This window comes from Tympanuchus pallidicinctus, unplaced genomic scaffold (genome assembly GCF_026119805.1).
Source record: "Tympanuchus pallidicinctus isolate F22 unplaced genomic scaffold, pur_lepc_1.0 scaffold16, whole genome shotgun sequence".
In the NCBI taxonomy this organism is placed as follows: domain Eukaryota; kingdom Metazoa; phylum Chordata; class Aves; order Galliformes; family Phasianidae; genus Tympanuchus; species Tympanuchus pallidicinctus.
In genome coordinates, this window is record NW_026294679.1 from 14,168,213 (window position 1) to 14,189,912 (window position 21,700).

At 34.4% G+C, this 21,700-nt stretch overlaps 1 protein-coding gene across 2 annotated transcripts in view; it reads right to left on the reverse strand.

Moving 5' to 3' along the window:
* DNTT (DNA nucleotidylexotransferase) overlaps positions 1-21,700 on the reverse strand; it is a 100,423-nt gene that overhangs the window by 35,925 nt on the left and 42,798 nt on the right. For both annotated transcript variants that reach the window (XM_052677459.1, XM_052677458.1), the window contains one exon: positions 2,326-2,428. In XM_052677459.1, the coding sequence (XP_052533419.1) occupies positions 2,326-2,428 (103 nt within the window). The remainder of the gene's footprint in view (positions 1-2,325; positions 2,429-21,700) is intronic.

The following is a 21,700-nucleotide window of genomic DNA, read 5'->3' on the forward strand; positions in this document are numbered from 1 at the left end:
CTAAGAGAAAGGCCCTTTTAAACTATTCAAATAAGGGTAGGGTTCATAGCTTAGGAGTAAAACATTGCAGGATCCTTCACTAAGAGCTGCTGAAAGGAAGGCAACATCATGACCTCAGTGACATTCTTTGATGAATCTGGGCTTTGAAACAGTAGCACAAAACTAGGAAGCTGTGAAACAGCCCACAGGTGTACTGTCAAAAAGTATTACAGTGTTTTAAGCTTCTTTTTTTTATTTTTTTCACTCTTCAAAATCAAAGCTGATTTAAAAAAAAAAAAAAACAACAAGAAGAGTACAATTCTTCTCTTTCTTTTTATATTCTGATTTTGCTGGCAGGTAATTTTTTCAGTAGTAATGCTACGAGCCTGTATATTACAACACAGTAGAGAGGATGTAGAGTGTTGTAAGCCATAGAAATTCTGGAAAAGAAAAAAGAAAAATAGAAAAGAAAAGAAAAGAAAAGAAAACAACACAAAGCATTGAAAATGTTTGTCCATAGGTTTAAATTATCTTATTTGGGTTTGATTTTCACAACCACTGTGCACCCCCTCACTCCCCCCTCTGATATTTTCTTTGTGCTGGGATCTCTAGAGAAATCCTAATCTTTTCACTAAACTCTTGACCTCCAGCTCTCTCACTGCACTCATTTCTGCCAAATTTTATCCTTAAAAAAAAAAAAAGAAAAAGAAAAAGAAAAAAAAAAATCAACAGGAACAATTTATTTTCTATTTCTTTCCTCTCAATTCCATTTAATGAAAACACCTCGGGGTGACCTGAAAATCTTCTACCATTGCCAGACCTCTCAGACAACCACTGCTCCCATTAATATAAGCGGAACTTAACGGAATGGGAGAAGGGATGAAAGGCTGCACTTGGGGACAGGCCCAAGAATCAAGTCTGCTTAAAAAGGTAAAAGCACAACCTACAAGAAGAAACGCATTCTCTGCTTGGAATTAAGGGAGCGGGATAACTGAGGAAGAAGCTATATATAAATAATAAAGAGATAAAAATAGAGTTGTTCCTCAGCAGACATTAACTGCCACAGCTTCATTACTTTTCAGTGCAGCATAAAGTTTATCTGCTAGAAGTCTACTTCAATATGTGCATTTTCCATAGAGAATTATGATGGAAATCAGAGAGATCTACAAAATTAGTAATAATCTTTTAGCATTTTGAAGACCAAAAGTCAGCTGAAGGAAGAGAAATTCCACTAGGACTGTATCAGGAAAGGTCTAGTTTGATGCCCTGACATTAAATCCAGTTGAAAGGCTCTAAAACATAACATTTATTCCATCAGATAAGTTTCTGTTTATTTGGGGAACGTTTTTTAAGTCTTTTAAAACCTCTTAACCCATTATACATTAATTAAAGTCCATGGGTCAAAATCAGTTCACAGGCATTCTGTCCAGGCTACCTGCACTGAAAGCTGACTGCTTAGCACTGGGGCCTATGATGATTCACTTCATACAAAGTGCTGCTCTTTGACATGTTGAAATGTACTCAGTTCCTTTGAATGGTACAGGTAGTAAATGTCAAATATATATTAGCTGACCAGAAAGGTTGAAAAAGAAACAAAACATTATTTCTGACATGCTGTATTTCTGATCCAGGAACATTTTGAGGTACTTCCACCTATTATAATTGAAAATCTTCCAAGTTTAAAGCTGCTTGGAAAAGAAGAAAACTGAATAGAAAAATCCTTAGATTAACAATTCATCTGTGAAATGTGTGCAGTCAAAAAATATAGACATCATAAAGGGCTACAACAATTCTCACAGTGGATGCCATGAAAATTGCTAATCTGTGGGCTGAAAGGAAGCCAGAATTCCTGGAGCTGTATACTCAAGTTTTCAGATCAGCTGTCATCATACCATAAGGTAACAGAAGTCCACTATACTTAAAGTGGAGCTCCCTGAAAAAAAAACAGTAACTTGGGAGGAACTACTTCCATTTTAAGAAGAATGTGTATCTATACATGTATAATTTCATATATATATATATTGTATACATATATTATATATATATATAATTTACTTTTTTTTAGTATAAGAACAGTTTTACTGTGCCACCCAAACCTCCATTTAGCCTAACTTCTTACCTCTTACAGGAATATACAACAATGCATAGAATATTCCTGATACAACCTTCAACTGCAGCATTCTGAGCTGTAGGATACATCTAGATAATCAAGATAAATAACCAACTAGAATAACATCCAATTTCAAAAAATAATATGTGAAAAAGAGTCAACTTAAGTACTACATAGGCCTAATTCAGTGATTTTGGAACATACATATATATATCTAAATGTTATTATGTTCATACCCGCTTTTTCCATAAGTTAACAACTTTATGCAGAAGTTCATCATCTTCCCTCTGTCCTGGACTGGTGATCAAAAAATCAATATCATGCCCAATCTTCTTACCCCTGAAAGCAATGAATAACAAGAAGAAAAAAAGAGTTAAATTCTTGTTGAATTTCACACTACTTTCAAAGAGAATATATATATATATTTGGCTGCATTATAAAAAGAGAATCAAGTGATTGCAATGTTTCCTGAAACACAATCAAAATTGAATCTTCTCTTTCTTTTATCAGGTCTGTCATTTTTCTCTGTTAGCTAATAATCTAAAGTTCTGATGCATTTTCTCCGTTGTTCAATTAGATACTGCAGATCCAAGTAATGATGTTAAATCTCTTTCTTCCCCTTACATCTCAGAAATGATGGTCTTAGTCATTGCTGAAAAGAAAAAAATCATAATCAAAATACCACAATACATCTTAGGAGTCCAGTGCAGTAAGAGCAGAAAAACTTTCCAGTATAAACAATGCAGTCTTAAATTTTATTTTTTTTTTTTTTTGCTTTTGATTAACTTTTTTAATGAATTGTCTTTTTTTTTTTTTAATGACAGGCATAATCCCAAATATTTTAAATTTTTTCTCTTTTATGTATAATGTGTTTTGCAGGGATTGGTTTTGGGTTGTTGTTGATTTTTTTTATTATTCGATTGGCCTTTTGTTAGGGGTTTTTTCTGAGAACAATTCAGCCCTAATGTGACTAAAGCTTTTTATTAGACTTACTAGGTATTGAAAATTATATCCATATGCATAGTTTAATCATAAATGCTCTTAGAGAAAAATGATGTCATAATCTTTCTTTCCTACATTTAAATCTAGACATTCAACTTGCTTTTCATCTAGTTGCAAATTATTTTATTTCTAAATCGTATTAAGATGTAGTTATCACTGGAGAACAGGAAAAAAGCAAGCTATTTGGATTGCTTCCTTTCAGAATCATAACTTATTTGAGAAAGTTAAAAATTATCCTAGACTGCAAAACATCTGAGGTCTGCAGAACCAATACAAACTATTCATTGCATTTGAAATATTGCAATAAGAACTGCACACACGTTTATTTATTGGCTGTAGCTAGGCCAGCCTGTGGAGAAAGCACAGTCATTTCTGTAGAGATGTTTCTGAAAACAGGTGCAGTAAGCAGGAGAAGGAGTAAACACCCAGAATCTGAAGTAGCAGCACTTGACTGTAGCACAGCTCCAAAATCTCCTGTTAGTTGGAAAGTCTATCTATCTCATGCAGCTATATCACCAGGGTACGTGATGTTATAGTTCGGGTATATTTCAATTCAATTCGTATCAAAGAAGTTGTAAATTGTTACACAAGGAGTGAAAATCGGAACTATCAAAAAAAAATATTTCTTCCTTTGTATTTAATGAAATGATTCCTTCTCTTGAAGTAGTGCAAAAACTGAACTTGATTTCTTAGACTTGCAAGTTTGTAGGAACAGAGCTGATTGGCAGATGTCTACTACCATTTGCGTGAGTAGAACTGTGTTAGCAGCAAGATATAAGGAAATGAAAACCTAGGTTTCACATTTGACAAGCAGTCTAACTCACTATAATGAAACTATTATGCCATGTCTGCAGCAAAGTCAAAACTGCTTAAACAGGTGGAAATGATTTCAAAAGAAGTTTCAAACAAAGCATCAGTCTAGCCTTAGAATCTGAACAGTAATTCAAACTCATGAATACTTAGTATTCCAAGTAAAAGTTTCTAAGTGTTTCTGTAGGATGACATTCATTATCTCATAAATTACCATAATAATTCAAAATTCTTACATAGCACTTTTTACTTCATGTCTCAAAATTTTGTTTTGTTTTGTTTTTTTCCAAATGGAAGGAACTTAATGTTCCTATCTTAGAGATGCAGAAAGCGACATAAGAAAACTTGCCTAAATTATTATAAAGAAAAATAATCAAAAAAACTTGGAAATGGATGGAATCAGGAGTTGATTCCTGACTCTTCCTCTGATAATCAACGCATACTGAATGGATACATGTTTTAATTTTATCTACAGCTGCCTGCCTTAAGCTGGCTGTAATAAACCCAGCCATTTATTTTGCATAACAGAGTGCATTTACTAATATGCTTGTTATGATTGAAATTATAATATTTAGAACCGATATAAAAGCATGCAATATATGATTACTGATACTGTCAACCATATTTCAGCTTCTCTTTGAAACGGTTCTTATTGGGTGAATTTCCAACTGAATTTGTTGGCTGTTATTGTAACATTTAGTCAGATCTCCACTAGTGCCACTTGCAACTTTTTTTTATTCCAAATAAATCTATCACCTTCCTTGCAATAGAAAAGCAATATGGTAAATTCATAAGCTGTACAATATATACTACTCATGGCTCATAAGTCATGTAGAAAAGTGCATGGTGGTACAGTCCTTCATTCTGATGAATTTGAAGGGAACATGATCATTGATTACAGCAGAGCAGAGCCTTTCCTCGCATATACATTTATATTTACATGCAGTATAAGATCAGATAGAGACAGGCTATTCTGTCCAAGCTCAAAGAGAATATGTATATGTTTATCAACAATTATCTCCATTTGCATGCCAACAGTTTTACTGAAGATGAAGCAAACTGTATACCCTGATATGATATAATAAAGAACTCGAGTTAAAAACTGTGGTGCAGATATCTGATTCTCAAATCAGATTTAAAACCCCAGAATTAATCATCCAATTGAGTGCCTCAGAGATGAAACGTATATCTCTTGTTCATTACCAAAGTTCAGAGGAATGACGTGGGCCTCAGTCTTTTCAATCCTCACCATATTCAGGAAAGCAGGTTCCTTACACAGAGTTATAAATTGTCTCTGCCATGACACACCATAACCAAGGATATTAAATACGTATCCTTCACTTAGAAATGAAAACATTTTGCTTGAAAAACAAGCATCAAAATGATGCTGTGACCACCTATTTTTATCTTGTATTCAGTAGCCCACTGATTGATACGCCGATCCCTCTTCTTTTATTGACTTATTTATCTCAGTTAGGAATACTGGCAATCTTCCTGCTTTACAGGAGGCAGCTCCTCAGTCATCTCGCCTGCCTCCCACAGTGGTACATTTCCATGACCACAGTTCAGAAACAGTGTTTGAGTCCATGCCAATGTCCACAGGTTATTTACTTACTGGTTATTAGCTCTTGGATTAAAAGCACTCATCCGGGAAGAAGAACACTCAGTCTGATGCTTTCATAGCCAGGTTATTTGTCATCGAGTGAGCCTTAAATATGAAATGCAGAGCCAGTGTTTGGTGCAGGGAGAAAAGTCGTAGGAGTTCTCCTCTCTAAATGGGCATTCCAACCAGTACACTGTATCACAGTTTTTCTGGCTCTACAAATCTTCTATTGTATATTGCTAAGTGCCATGAATCCATGCATGCTAGTGGTTTTAGCACACTAATGGATAGTCAGAGATTGAGAGATATGATTCTGGCAAGTCAGTAAGTACTCTAACCACAAGGCTTTTATATAAGAGTTGAATTATATTATTTAACAAAATTGTTCAGATCCCTTTATATAATCTTTCTTCTTATATTTAAATCTAAGCCTAAATCCTTTTCAGGATGAAGCTATATAAGAAAACTCCCACCTTGAAGAACTGAGCCTGCAGCTCAGTTTTTGTCCTAATCATCTGTTCAAGCCTGACAACTACAAAAGACAGAACACTTTATTTAGTATGTTCAATTATGGGCTGACTAAACTTTTATAAAGTTAATGATTGACTGCAATGGAACACTTACTTTTAAAATTGTTGGAATTTTCTTTTTTTAATTTTTTAATACAAAATCTAGATTCCAAATCATTAAATAATATGAATTAAATTTAAATATCTGGATCAAAAGATAGTATGGTAAGGATAATCACATTGTCCTGTTCTATAATTTCAACTTAAGCAAGATTCATTATTTTGGAGTACTCTGTATACAGAGCATTTTGAAACCTCAGGACATTCTATAACAGGTAACCCATATCAATGGCAATTCTGATAAGCTGGTTTTAGCTGAGGAGAAACAGACTGACATTTCTCTACCACTAACACAACTTTCCTATTGGAGGAGCTTAAAGCACCTTTATACAGTAATGAGTTATGTTTCAAAACTGAAAATCAGTTAGCAAGCACTGAGCTTATAAAGTGTTCAAGTGGATACAGAAGATGCTTTATTTTCATGTGTTCTTGCCTTAGGTAAAACTGCAATCTTTTCTTAACCTTGCAAGTCCTTGAAGCACGTGAAGTACAAAATGAACATCAACAGTCTATCTTCATAAGAATAACTGCATTTCATGCTCAGTATTTTCTTGAAAACATAAGATCAAAGAAAAATCACAGGCAGCAAAATTCCCCTGGATGGATCTGTCATAACACTGACTTATTACTACCTTTACTATTGATGCTATGTTGAGCATAGAAATATTACTTCACAGTGTTGTCACAATAGGCTAGGCCTTCCCTGCAAAATAAGGAAAGGAATTTCTTCTTTGAAATGTTGCAGCCTTAGTCCTAGATTTGTACACCTCCACTTTCTGTATCTGCTCCCTTCAGTTGTGAAGACCATCTGCAGTAGCAGCATATTTCAACTGTGGTCAGATGGTACCTCCGATATCTACTGTATTCACAGCATATACAGACAGGCCTGTAACTTCCAGCTAAATTTGCTACGCAATAGTTACCCTTTACTGTTATATTCTGTCCTCAGTTTTCTGTCAGATATCATACTTATCATATTGACCGACAGTATGTTTTTCCTCTTTTTTTTGGCCACAACACAGGTAATTTATTTTTCAAATATTTTGTGCTCTATTACTACAATCTCACTCTTATCTATTTGCTTGGAGCCCATGGAAATGCCAAGGAAGAATACTCACATATAGATAGATACCTCTTTCACAACTCTTTAAAATGTACCTGCTTACTTTCAAGTTCCTAGAAGCGCAGTCTGATAGACATAAGAATTTTCTCTCGTTTGATAATCCAACTGTAACCTTGCTGTGGAATGAACCTATTCTCAGGTTGAATGATTTACCTCAGCTTTGTTCTTTTTGCTAAATAAAAAATGATTTTCCTGATTTCAGATAAGAAATGCAGAGGAATCTTCATTTTGCTGGCTGGTGTTTTTTTGTTTGTTTGTTTGTTTGTTCGTTTTTAAACCAGAAATCCACTTTAGTATCAGACTTTCCACAACAGTTTATTCTTTCTCCACATCTGCCATATTCTGTAATTTAATCAGCTCTCAAAATAATCTTAGCACAATCACTTGAGCACTTCTGGAGGAAGAAGACACTCAAGATTCTGAAGATAAACAGGAAGATCACCAGAGATAACTTTGGCACACTGGCTCAGATTTCTCACAGCTTGGACAGCAGACCAGCTAGCAAATTTGCATTTCTTTTGACAAGAAATTTCCATTTTCCAAATGGAAAACTCTTTGTCTGTTTTCCGCCTCATTTTGTAAGTCACATTACAGTCATAACTCCATCCATTAAGAAAATATTTTCTATCCCTTATTTAGGCAAAGTTCTTGTTGACAGTATGACACAGCACTGTACATGTTGAATGAGGTTTATGTTGTGCCTAATCCTTCAGTGTTTGCACATGAGAACACCACCACTGATATCACAGGCTGTAATCAAATGCTTGTAGCAAAGAGCCTAGAGGACTAATAGGGCTAATTTTCAATATCTGATCAACTGTATTAATTAGCAAAGAAACAATGAGAATTAATTACATAATGAACCTTCAAATCATACATTCATTCAACTGCCAGAAAATATAACAATGAAGTAGGAAGAAACAATGGAGGACAGAGATAGATTTGCCATAGACATTTCTGGCTTCATTCCATATGAATATACCTTATATTCCTGGTAAAACTGTGGGAAAATATTTTTGAGGAAGGCACATGCACTCTCAGACACTGGATATTGTCTAACATTTTGAGTTAGTCTGATGGGCAACAGTGTGCTAGAGGGCAACATTGGTGGTTGGTGGAAGGTTGGACTAGGTGATTTTACAGGTCTTTTCCAACCTTAATGATTCTGTGATGGAAACGGATTATATTTAATAAAACAGAACATCACCAATAATATTAACTATCTGATTCAGTAGACTGAAATAATATTAAAAATATTAATGGATGCTTTACCTGTCTGAACTGCAACGTTTACATTGAATAAGAAAAAAACTACTGTTACAAAATAGCTGTGTGAACAATGATTGCTATTGGGAAAGATAACAAAAATATCAGGTCATTGGAGATTTCTATGCAACCAATAAAAGTGGTAAGATTTTTAAACTCTTACTTTCTGATCTTTCTAGTGTTTAAACACATTTTGATACAGAATAGGAAAATTGGTAAAAAGAAACTCAGATCAGTACTACATAGAGTAGATAGTGCATGAAGAATGTGAACAAAATATCACGGGTTATAAATCTCCCTTTCTTCTAAAGAGCTGAGATTAAAAAGAATCCAGATGAAAGTCATCTGCAGAGCAAGCTGGGCAGTAGATAAATGCTGAAAACCAATACTGAAGACAAAGACAAACCCTTTATTTGTAGGAAGAAATACATGTATTCATTGTATGTTAAATTGAGTGCTGTCTTCTCTGCATTCTTGTTTTGGGTAACGCAGGGAGGACAGCTCCTAGACAGACATCCCCAAGTGATTTGAAAATGTGAATCCATTTGAATATTTCTTTGAATTTAGATGAGCAAGATGCATAAACATCTAGGAAGACCAAATGAAATTGCTGAAGCAATGATTGTGTGTTAGTGGAAAAGGGATTAAATGTTGCAGAACATTACACATAACTTCAGGAACAAACTGCAGTACAGCACAATGAACTTTTGTTTAGGCAGCAGAGAGGCCGAGGATAAGAAGCACAATCACACTTTTAAGACATAGCAAACATAGGTGCCATAAAAATATATGATCCTGGGGGAGACCGACAGTATCATTAGCATGCATGCATAGTCAAACATACAATCATAGCTATATTCAAACACCCACACATATGCATACACATTTCATGTTTCTGACTCTTCCAATATTTACGTCATATTTTTACTCTAGGGAGGCATCTTCTTCACTGGGTCTGATCTAGCTCTCACTCTACAAGTAATGTCAAATTACTGTGTGATGTAAACTGAGTTTGATCAAAGAGAAGTAGCACAGTAATTCTGTCTCTACCACAGACCTAGTTAAGATACCACTACCAGTCTTTCACCAGCATATGCCTTCTCAGAAAAGGAGGGAAAGAAATTCCAAATCCTAGGTACTTTGCATGTTTGCGAGTTTGCTTATTAAGCAGACTTTGCTGAGACATAGATCTAGAGATGGACGTTTACTTACAGCCAGATATGAAAATGATTCGGAGTTACTTCCACTCAAACTACAAAGAGCTACACTCTTCTGGAGATCCCCACCATAAGGAGAAAAAAATTTAGTTGGAAGTACTGAATTGTAACACTGCTAGAGATGGTACAGTGAAGGTAACATCCTGGACCACTTAAAATCCAGAAGAGAAAAATTCAGTTAATTACAAAGTAATCAGAAATTACATTCATGATTTGTTCTCGACTGAAACACTGCAGATTTTAATGCCATTTTGAGCAACTATGCTAATGTTCCTATTCAGAGGTGAGTTACTAGCAACTTAATAAAAAAAATGCAATGTAGATTAATAAATAAAACTGTCAGGTTTTAGATAAGTTAATTTACTGAATACATAATTTAAGTAGAAATTATTTCAACACATTGCCTTCTGAAATTTTTTTCAGGACTGAAATCTGGACCTAGAGTTAACTTCATTGATACAAAAGGTCATTGACCTCTATGAGGTATACAGATAATACAGGAAAGAAAATGGCATGTTCTAAGGAACAGGATAGAAGCAGATCTGTAAAAGGGCTTCTGCAATGGTGATTTTATGGTGAAAGATTTTGCTGAATAGAAGAAATGACAATGTTTCTGAGTGTTTGCAACAAGAACTGGGTAAACAGCTAAAGAAAAGTTTAAAAATTGTCTTGTTTATGACAGAAATGTTATTCCAGTTTACAAAAAAATAATGTAACATTTATTTGAGGTTATTTCCTCAGAAACTCTTTATTGTATATTCTGATCAATACTATACAGAATATTAACATTGTATATTCTGATCAATACTATACAGAATATTAACAGCCTGAGTAGTATAACATAAATGATATCAGCCTGTTGCTATCATAAATGACCAGTTAAACCTGGTATACTACACATAAACTGCTCTTAAAATCACAGTCAGCTTTAGCTTAGCAGTTGTTCTTAATATTCAGGTCAGCTTCACATTTTCAAAACAGCATTTAGATTCTAATGTCAATGCAACACTGATTCACATACATATAGAACAGATAGCAAGAAAATAAATGCTCACTGAAGTGCAAAAGCAGCTCAACCAAAGTTAACTGTCCAAAAACAGTGACACAGAGAAAACAGAACAGAATGCAGAGAGTAACTGTTCACAGGTCTGACTTGCAACATGCACTGATTACTTTGTCAGTAGAGGGAGGGTGGAAGAGGAACATTCAGCCAAAATAAACTAAGGGCACTCGACCATGTCAAACTCTACCAGCAACTTCTCTTGCTCTCTAGGCTCATGATCTTTATACTTCCATCTTATGTGACAGAGACGCAAGACTGGAGAAGACACTAGTGGCAAGATTTCATTTTATAGTTCATTGAATTTGATGAGTCGGAAGTCACAGTATATATCTTCCACCAAAGTGGAGAGGTAGTAAGATTACCCAGAGCTTGGGGTGGTTACACATACATTTTGCAGTTGGATTATGATTTGAGTGACTGGCATTTCAGCCACCGTGATGGACTTGATTTACACGAGAATAGGGCAGTCAGCGTAAAATGATTTAAATATTTTAGGAAATCTAAACCCAAACTGACCCAAATGTTTTGGTCAATATCAAAATAAAATTTTGGAACCTCTGTCCTCAGGGATAATTTTTCCTTGGTTGTACAGCATGGGGCTCCTTGAAGGCATAGTTAATAGCTGTGAGATGTTTTCATAGGATGCTGATTAATGGCTGAAATGGCAATAATCAAATCAAATTAACTGAAATAAATTCTGCCACCAGCAAAGACAATTAAATGCAAATTTGACTTCACAATACATCTAACTAAAAAGATAACATACAGTTATGAGACATACTCTGACCTCTTTGGAGGCAATTTTTGGGTAAAAACGGAATGCTGTAGCTTTTCTTACAAAAGAAAAACTTTGTAGCTTCTTCCAAAGAATTATTTTTGCATCGATTTAAGAATAAAGTAATTTTGGATTAGGCTGCCTCCAAAATGAAAACAGAAACTGAGCCAGCATTCTCCTGGACAGCTGTAAATCAGTCTTGTGTTCTACGAAGGTTTAAATTGCCAAAGATAGCATTTAGAAGCTTTTTCACAGAGGCAAATTGTCCAACACAGACTCAGCTGAGCTGTGTAAGTATTTGGCAAAGATTAGCAGGCGTCCTCTTAGAATTGCTTGAGGATGGACACTGCATTAAAATGCTACTTTTCTTGCCCAGTATAACACTAATTCTAATTAATCAGAGGCAAAACTTTATTTTCTACAGCAGTGGAAGCCATTTATTTTATTTTTGAATTTAATTCAACTCCATGCTGAAGCAGCTGTGAAAAAAAATCCTTTTCCCTCTAGGAGCAGAAAGTTCATTTATAAAACATAGGGGAATATACTTTTAATATAGCATGCACAAAACCAGCACTTTCACTTTTATTTATTCAGCAGGACATGAATGCTATGGAGCATCAGTAGATGAGAAAGCTAGGAAAACACCTAACAATGCAGAAAATGCATTAATTGTGAGCATCTTTCTTGTCTCAACATGGGGTAATGTGTCACCTGCTGTAGCAGAATGGACCATATCTTGGCATGTGAGTTGGGCTCTGACAGGGAAAAATCACTGAGGCACAGAGACTTAGTGAAAAACCTGTGCAGTACCAGTTAAATCTTACATAAAACCTAATTTCACCCTCAGTGACTACACTGCCTCAAAGAAGTATAGCAATGCATGCCATTCGCCTGATCTCTCATTAAATATACTTTCAAAGACCAAGTGTATGCTATGCCTGACCGTGTGTGCCTTTTAATTTTCTGAACCAAAAGAAACCTAGACAATATTTCTCAGAATGCAAAACACCTGGGCACTCCACTTCATGTCATGCTGATGTCTTTTTTCAAGTTTACTTTAGCAGATATTTGATGTTACTTACTCACAGTAAGAAAAAAAAAAAAAGACAATGAATGGTTATTCACTGAAAGACTTAATCTACTGTACTATTAAAAGCAAATTATCCCTTATATTATAAAGTTATATTGCATTATCTGTATTAAAAACTACTTAATGGGTTAAAAATATTATAATGCAAAAAAGCTGAAAAGATTTCTTTCCCTCACCTCTAAAGGAAAAAAAAAAAGTGAAGTTGATTATAAAACCAGCTTTTTACTCCTGAGAGACTACAAAATAGGTGAATGGCCATGCAAGAATTTAACCACCTGCTTCTTAATTAGAAAGTATGGCAATTTCTAGGTATTACAACAGTTGCACTACTTAAATTACATAATTGTCTTCCAGCTTTCAGCGACACAAATGTCTGAATGTGGCTGTCATCAATTATACCCTGATGATGAATATTTGTCTCTGGCTTGTGTACAACACTTCTTGCTACTAACAGCTCTAGATTGCCTGAATTCTGTATTTCACATAAATTCACCAACCAAAACAAAGCTATGCTTAAGCTTTGATTCACCAAGAGTGCTGTCTCAATTTATGGAAATATTGCAACCATTCCTGGAAGCTCTCCATATAATTTCAAACTTTTAAATCTTATGTAACGTACCATACCAATCTGTCACAATTTTATTTAAATAAAATACATTGCTGAAGTTTTGTTTTTGCTGTCTTGGCAATTTCTTTAAATTATATTCCATTCCAATCAAGAATTCCAGATGACATCATAGAAACTTCCTGTGCACATAAATCAATGTTGAAGCAAAACCCTTTCAACACTATTTGAAAAACATATTCACTCTAATGAATACCGATGTGGTTTTGAGAGCTCATATATTCTGCACAAAGCTCAGGGCATAGAGATGATGATTTAGTCTTAAGTCACCAAACTATTTTGCAAGTGTAAATTCTACTGTCATCATTTTCTATGTCAATGTGCAGCAAATTCTCACTCTTAAACTTTCTATGACAGAAGTACAGTGACTTTGGTTACCAAGAACAGTAAAATTTTAATTATTCTGAAATCTGAAGGAGGAAAACAAAATTCCAATATATATTAAGGCTGAACTGAGGATAAGGTGCAGACCAGGCTTGCTCAGATAACTTGAAATACCTAGTGTCTTCTGGCTTAACTGAAAGGCTTAAAGACTGCAGAATTATGCAGACTGAGAATCAAGGAAATTCAACTACTACTTATAAGGAATGCAACAAAGAAATTAGTGCACCCAAAAACACTGGATGTCTCCAGGAACATTATGATCTTTGTAAAAAAAAATAATCATAAAAATAAAAAGTAAAAAAAAAAAAATTTTAAGGAAATGACTTCTCCCTCTCTCTGCCAAGAAACATGAGATAATTAAAAGAGAGTGCTGAGAACTATAGGACCGCATCTGATCTTCCTCTGGAAGAACTCAGAATACACGAACATTTACGTTCCCTACCTTCTTTGGAATTGACAGACAACTTGCACTTCTCGGGACAAGATCCCAAAAACTGGTAGAGTTGGAATCTTCCAGATCTGGATTCACTATTGTATAGAGATACTGCTCTGATTCGATACAAATTCAAATGCTATGTTCACTTTCTGGTGGTGTTCTGACACAAAGTTGAATTTACCATCATGATGTATTTAGACATGGAAAAACAAGCTGGCTATAGACAGCACATGTACTCCAACTGCCTGCAGGTGGATCTAAACAAATGAAATGCACTGACATTCTGGATTTGTAAGTCATAAAATTTTCTTTTTTTATTTGTTTGGTTTTTTTGTTTCCATCTCAGCTGGTACACAATCTACTGAGGTGACACATTTTAAACAGAACTAGCTGCAAACTGCAAATTCAAACTTCAGCTAAACAATATATGTATTGCTAGAACAATAATCCAGTGATATCCAAAATCATTAATAATTCAGGAAGGAAAATGGAAAGGTCAGCTGCATTGAATTTATTTACTGAAATAAGCAGACAACAGTCTGCATTATTAATTATGAAAGCTGCACATTTTTAAAAATGCGTTTATGAAGCTATTTGTTGCACTTATATTTTTTTAACAGGAAATAAGTGATTTTGCTACTAAGGAAGTTTCCATTTGCTAGTTTCAATTCTATTGATCGAAACAGAATTGTCTGGTTCAGAATTTCTACTCTATTTACTCAGAATCTCATCATTAATATATATATATTCAAGACATTTTACATTATTTTGAAAGAAGAAAGAAAAAGGGTTTTATACAGTCACTATAAGAAAATTAACAAAGTTTTATAGCAATATTTTTGCTGTTTAAGTTTTCTGGTTGTAGAATTAAAGTTGTGTGTTCAAACCTACCTGATTTTGATTCTCTCTAGATAACTCCCTTGAGAGTTTCAAATTGATTATTTACCTTTGCTATATTCCTTTGTTAAAGAAACTTTTCATCAAAATGTTCTTTACTATGCATGACTGCTTTGGCATTTCCAAAAATCAAAATGTTCACTTTGGATGATTTAAGAGAAATATTAATACTTACATAAGGAAGGAAATGAGCACATTTTCAGGATGTCTAAATTATATTAGATGTTCAGCCTCGATTTCACTTATTTGGAAGTGATGGAACAATCTATAGAATCAACCTACCATAAAAAGAAAGGTTCCTGTGTGCTTCCTGCTCAGCTGTACTGGAAGTTATATAAACATGACAGATTTTCTATTAAAATTTGTTGAACTGAGAAATAAATTACTTGCATGCACCACACAGAAAAAATGGCAGTAACACCTCATCCCATCCCAACTCCTAAAATAAAATAAGATTGAGACTTTTGTTTGAGCTGATAGTATGATTACTTTGGGTTCAGGTAATTGTTTATGCATGTGAGTCAGTTTACAAAGACAAAACAAGCTAATTTATGAAGTCAAATTCCACATAGTTGTGATTATTTTAAGGTTTTTAAATCATCCATTCCATATAATGGCACAAAATATCTGTTAATTTAAAATTTAAATAGTTGTGTCTTTGCTATCATACAGCCACAGGCTGGTTAGTTTGAGTCAAGACTTCCTATCTATCAAGAAAATAATTTCTGAATTGCTTCTGAAAAAATGTTACATGTAATGTAAACCTGATATGTGCCACACCTTTGGTGTTAATGACTCTGCTCTCTTCCTGGAAATTTTAAAGTGAACTGTTTGGTCTTTGCAGGCTGACATTTTCCATAAATACACTTATATATTCCTGATGCAAGAAGGGTAGTTGGGGGTTTTACAGAAGCAACAGTCTGGAGAAAATGAGCTAGCTGTCTTTTGAAACATAATTTGGACTGTGCAATCTACTAATTTGGTCTGAAGGAAGAAGAGTTTATTCTTAACCTTTGGGATTAATTTAGAAAACTAAAGAATTACAGAAAAAAAATGATATTTACAGTTAAAGGGAACATATTTTACACCAGAATTATGAGATACAACAAATATGCTCATTTCACCACAATTTTTTCAAATATAAATTGAAGTTAAAACTTTGTCTGCCAGTCTACATCAGTGTTTTGCCAAGATAGCCACCCTACTAGCAGTTTCCTGGAGCTGAAACGGTTATACTTTTTGGGCAAAAGTGCATTATTCCATTTTACAAAGGCATTTAAAGAGTAGAGGCAAAGGAATACTGCATCTCCACAGAGAAAGGCTACTGATATACTCTAAAAGTATTAGCATACAGAAAAAAACTCTTTTAAAGTACAAAGAAGGCTGTCATTAAATTTATCTCCTACCTAAAATAAATCGCACTACAGTGAAATCTTGTTACTCTCCTTTACAAAATTCCCTTGCTCTGCTTCAAGGCTTAGTTGATTTAATAGTAAACTGAATTTTTCTGTGATTATTCTTAACTGAGTTTTTTTAACTCCTAAATTATGGCAATGAGATATTCTGTATGAAAATAAAACTTTGGAGTGGCCCTTTTCCTGATCCAGACAGTATAGAGTTCTACCCACACATTTTTAGAGACTCTCTAAAAGAGATGTTATGTCATATTCCTCTAAAAAACTTGATCTGAATTCTTTCTGAATATAATCTTTTTTAATCTGCACTGGGTTGCAATATGCCCAAAATAATAGGACATCCTGAGAGTGTCTTCATGTACTGATTGCAACTACATCTGTTTATTTCTTTAGTGATATATGAAGATGCATTTCCTGGGTCACTACTTCTTGTCATGCAAATTGCCGAGAATCACATGAAAAGACCTTTTTTTTTTTTTTTCTGTTATGATGCAACTGAGGTCAAGGTCAAGACTCTCACTGACATTTTTAATAAAAGATTCCAATAGGTTCTTTCATTTCATTTATGATATTTAAATGCTGGATATATTATCTATTTACTGATTTCAGATGTAGTACTCTTAATACTAGAGATACAAACGTATAGTACAAAATCAATATTGAGGCACCTCGTAAGCAACATTTTAGCGAGGATATTGTTACCGATGCGGACAAACTACAAGAAACTGGATGCAATAACCTATGCAACAGAATCAACTAACCAAGAATAGATGCTATGTTTACTTACTAGAGCTGTGTCTAGATATAAGATGCCAAAATAAAAGGCATATTTTCTGCAGACTCTGACTATTAACATAGCATAAAGGATTTCAGGTTATTTGTTTACAAACTAATATGTGAGGTTATTAGTTTACAAACTAAGATAAACTTGCATGTAAGAGACATCTCAAAAAGATTTCAATGGCTTTTGTTTTGTTCTCCACAATAATCCTTTACAAATTCTATAAAATGGCTATCATAACTGATGATTATAATTGAGCCTCTTATCAGGCTCTGCTGTTCTCTATTTATTGCAGTTTTTTTCATTCTTCAGTGATATATCCTGATACATATCCATCCAATTCCCCTACAACATAGCAACAATCCATGATAAATTCCATCATCCCCAAATTAAAAGCAACCAAAAGGACTATTTCTGACTACCACCTGTAGTTGGCATTTCCTATATGATTTATTTTTAGCCTTTTTAAACTTATCCTTGTTACATGACATGTAGAAAATGTCCTTTCTGACTAACCAAAAACATTTTGCCAGCAGTTACCTCCTCATTATCATGTCCACACACCACTAGCATGATCGTGTCACACTTAATTACAATGTTATGGCTTCTCTTGCTTGCAGGAATCTGTGAAACATACCCTCTGGTCACGGACGCTTGAACCTTTCCTCATGATTATCTGTCAGGAAAACGCCATTCTTTGTGCTGTCAACTGTCTTTAGAGCAGTTAAGCAGTCTACAATAAACTTTGACTTCTACTAAGCAGTAAACATGCAGTGAGTAGGCTGTGCTACAACTAGCCTGTTCTCAAGCCAGTTTTCTAGGAATAAAACCATGGCAGAAATAATGCAGCATATTACATATTTTAATTAGAATTATATTTTAATGTCTTTACTCCTAACAGCAGGCATTTGATCCTGCAAACACTGACCCACCTGGCATCTGGGGCTACCAAATCTCTGTGGCAAACAGTGAATCATAGGATAACATTATACAGCTTAGTAACTGCTCACCAACTGAGAGCAAAATATTCAGAACAACTTCATCCCTAGTGTATGTGCCTTAAGACATTTATGAGTAAAAAATATTAATAAATAGAATTATCTTACTATATGAACAGCAAGAAATACACTTGGAGACATAACATGCATCAGAAAGCTCTCTGAGAAAGGAATGTCCATTGAAGAACCACAAAGACAAAACATAATAAATTGTATCCACTTCTGTCCTAGACTGCTGAGAGAGACACACACCAGTGTTCGTAAGTAGACGAGATGCTTAAGTAGCTTCACCCCCCCAAAATAGAAAAAGAAATTGACACTTGTTTTCTGCTAAACATATACACGTTTGATTTCAAATTCAGTAAGCATCATTAGCACTGCTTTTTTTTTTTAACCCATTCACTAAATCTCTAATTTAGAACTATGAATTAATATTGCTATGTTGCGGCTCTTTTTTTTCTTTTTTTTCTTTTTTTTCTGGGAACTTAGCTTGGGACTGCTGGCATAGTTTTTGTTTGATTTCTGTTGGACAGAAGTACCAGTTACTTCTGCAGGTCTCTCAATGTTACAACGATCCATGCCTCAAGAAGAGAGAGGAGAAAAAATTCAAAGGGGTCTGTATAGCTGCTGTCACATTTGCACAGGAACATTAGGGCATAACTCATGCACCAAGCATTCATTAAGTGAAGGCAAAAAAACAAAACATTTAGCATTTGAACATGATGTGCTGGACTTCCTCAAAGATTCTATGTTGGACTTGATTACTGAAACACTCTGTTGTGGCAGCTCTTCTTTTCCTGCTTTACTGAGCAGTAACCTATATCCTTCAGGTGCATATGGAGCAGAGTCTAGGGACAGTCGTGGGAATAATGATCACAGAAGAACTGCTGAACAGAGCTCAGAATAAACCAAAGCTGAATCAAAGTCCCATAAACAGCATATCTTAAAGGAATCTTGCTTCTTCTTTGGATAAATGTTCACATACCAAAATAGAACTTTTAGCTTTTGCTTGCACTTGGACCTTCCATGAGAAGATAAAACTCAGAAACCTCAGTAATAAAGCAACAGAGAGCCCTTTCCCTCACCTCCATTTGGTAAAAGGATGAGCTCATTAAGGATTTTAAGTGCAAACTAGATTTTCTCCAAGATATATGAGTGGTCTGCTGAAAGAGAAGGGATAATTTTCAATCGCAATCTAAACAACTTTTTAATTATTATCTGTCCCCTTGTGTTCCATTCCCACTTTGAGTGGCTGGGATTTTGGAAGACATCTCTTCCAGCAAGCTAGAACAAATTATTTTGTAGTAGAAAATCTAAGAACTAGAATTATCCAATAGACTACACAACCCATTTCATCAAGGTCATACATATCTTGGCTTTGACCCCTAGTTTTTATGGTTTTCTTTTACGTTGTCACTTTTTTTCTGAAATCACCTAAATTTTTCTTTGTAGCTTTCTATTTCACTTTTCCCTGAATACATTCTACTCTCTCCACTTCCACAAGTCCTCCTTGAACCTAGAGCTCTATAACTTTAAGATTTTTTATTTATCAATTTTATATATCATCATGAATATGCTTTATCCTATGATTATTTGTGATTCAGCCTGTAAAACCCTTAGTGCTCATCCATCTACAGCAAATACTTTACAACTAGTGTATCTTAAATTTCCTATTTCAACATACTTCCTGGCCAGAGAGTTAAAATCTATCTGTTTAAATTCATGGGCTGAGCATTTCAAAAATCTATGCAAGATATTATCTGTCTTCATGTCAAACACTTACAGGAGACACTCTTATTTTCTCATTATTGTGACTTTTCCTGCTTCATAGGAATGCCCATGTAAAATGCAAAATAAATAAATAAATAAATAAATAAATAAATAAATAAATAAATAAATCAAAAGCCACTAATGACTGAGCAATATTTGCTAGTTGTTGATTTTGTTACAAATTCTGAATAACTATAGCTTATTCTCTCTGTAATCACTAAGTCTGTTGTTTATAATAAAGATTTAGCAGAGTTGGTCAGGAATACATGATAAAACAAGGATTGGTGTGGACAGCTAAAAATAAGTGAGAAGGAAATGTTTTAACCCAAGTTGCCATTTCAATTTCTTGGCCAAACCCTGAATCAAAATATTCCAGTGACCTTCAAATGCCATTGCTTCACAGAGGTTTCTGAACCTCCGACCACAGTTTGCAGACTGCATATGAGCACTATTTCATGAACTTGAAATTAACTGCAACACATAACACAACTCTGCTACAGAGTAGTTCTAAGGCTATCATAATTGATCTTGCCTGAGATTTTCTAGAATGTTACTTTTTGTTCTTGCTATAGATTTTGAAAATGAAGTTTCTTCAGTCTGCGGATACATCTCTGTTTGTGGGAATGTCAGGTACCAATTATTTGTACAACTTCCTTTTAATCATAACAGCTTTTATGCTCCCAATAGCATATCATACTAATGTATATCCAAATAACCAAAACATTCAAAGAGAAACAGTTCACCTTCAGTATAGGAAAGTGATTTTCCAGTTAATACGATTAGACTAATAAATCAAGTTCAGCACAATCAGTATGCTCTGTGACATGCTATACTTGCCCCCTCCCCACACCCATCTCCAGATTGTATCTTATAACAGTTCCTGAAGCCATTGGATTTGATTTGAATTTTTTTGAAATGAAATGGCATCCTATTCAAACTGTGTCAGCACAATGCTGTATCCCATGGAAAAGACAGTTTGTGAGCTTATTTACTAAATGAGCTTTACAGTCACTGAAAAAATAATGCTATATGGGAGAATCCTATTCAAGAATATATGGAGGATATTTCCTTCCAAAATGTAGCTTTTTGTATAAGTCATACTGGAATTCTAACATTTACATCTTTTATTTTCCTAATAATAGCAATAATTAGTTTTGTATATGCCAATTGTTCTAACATCCTAAATACTTTAATTTAATAATTTTAATCTAATAAAAAAATAATCATTTTATTGCTACTTAAAATAGGAATGGTAAGCAGAACATAGGTTATTAAGTACACTTATTTTGTAGGTACACTAGAACTTTATGTAGTTATATAACGTCTTTTCATAACTTCAAACCATTCACTTTGGCAAACTCACCCAGGAAATTTGTCTAAATAATGAAAAACTTGTTTTAACATTTTGGAATTCTTTACAGTGTATTACCTTAAAGAGTGCCACTGCAATGCACAGCTGGAGTTTGGAGTTCAGAGTGCTGTTATTTGTACTGACAGTTGTCACTGCTTCTTTCCACTTAGGTGATTCTAATGAGCCAGCCATCAAGATAGATTGGTATTTGTTTCAGAGCTAGGACTTCACGTCAGGAGGAAGCAAAGTATTTGTGCGCACGCTTATAACCTGATATTCCTATAAGCATCTAAAAGGGCAAAACTGAGGTCAGAACTGAAATCTTCTGTAGTGGACGACATTACCATTCTTTTGCACTTCAACAATCAAAGCAAAT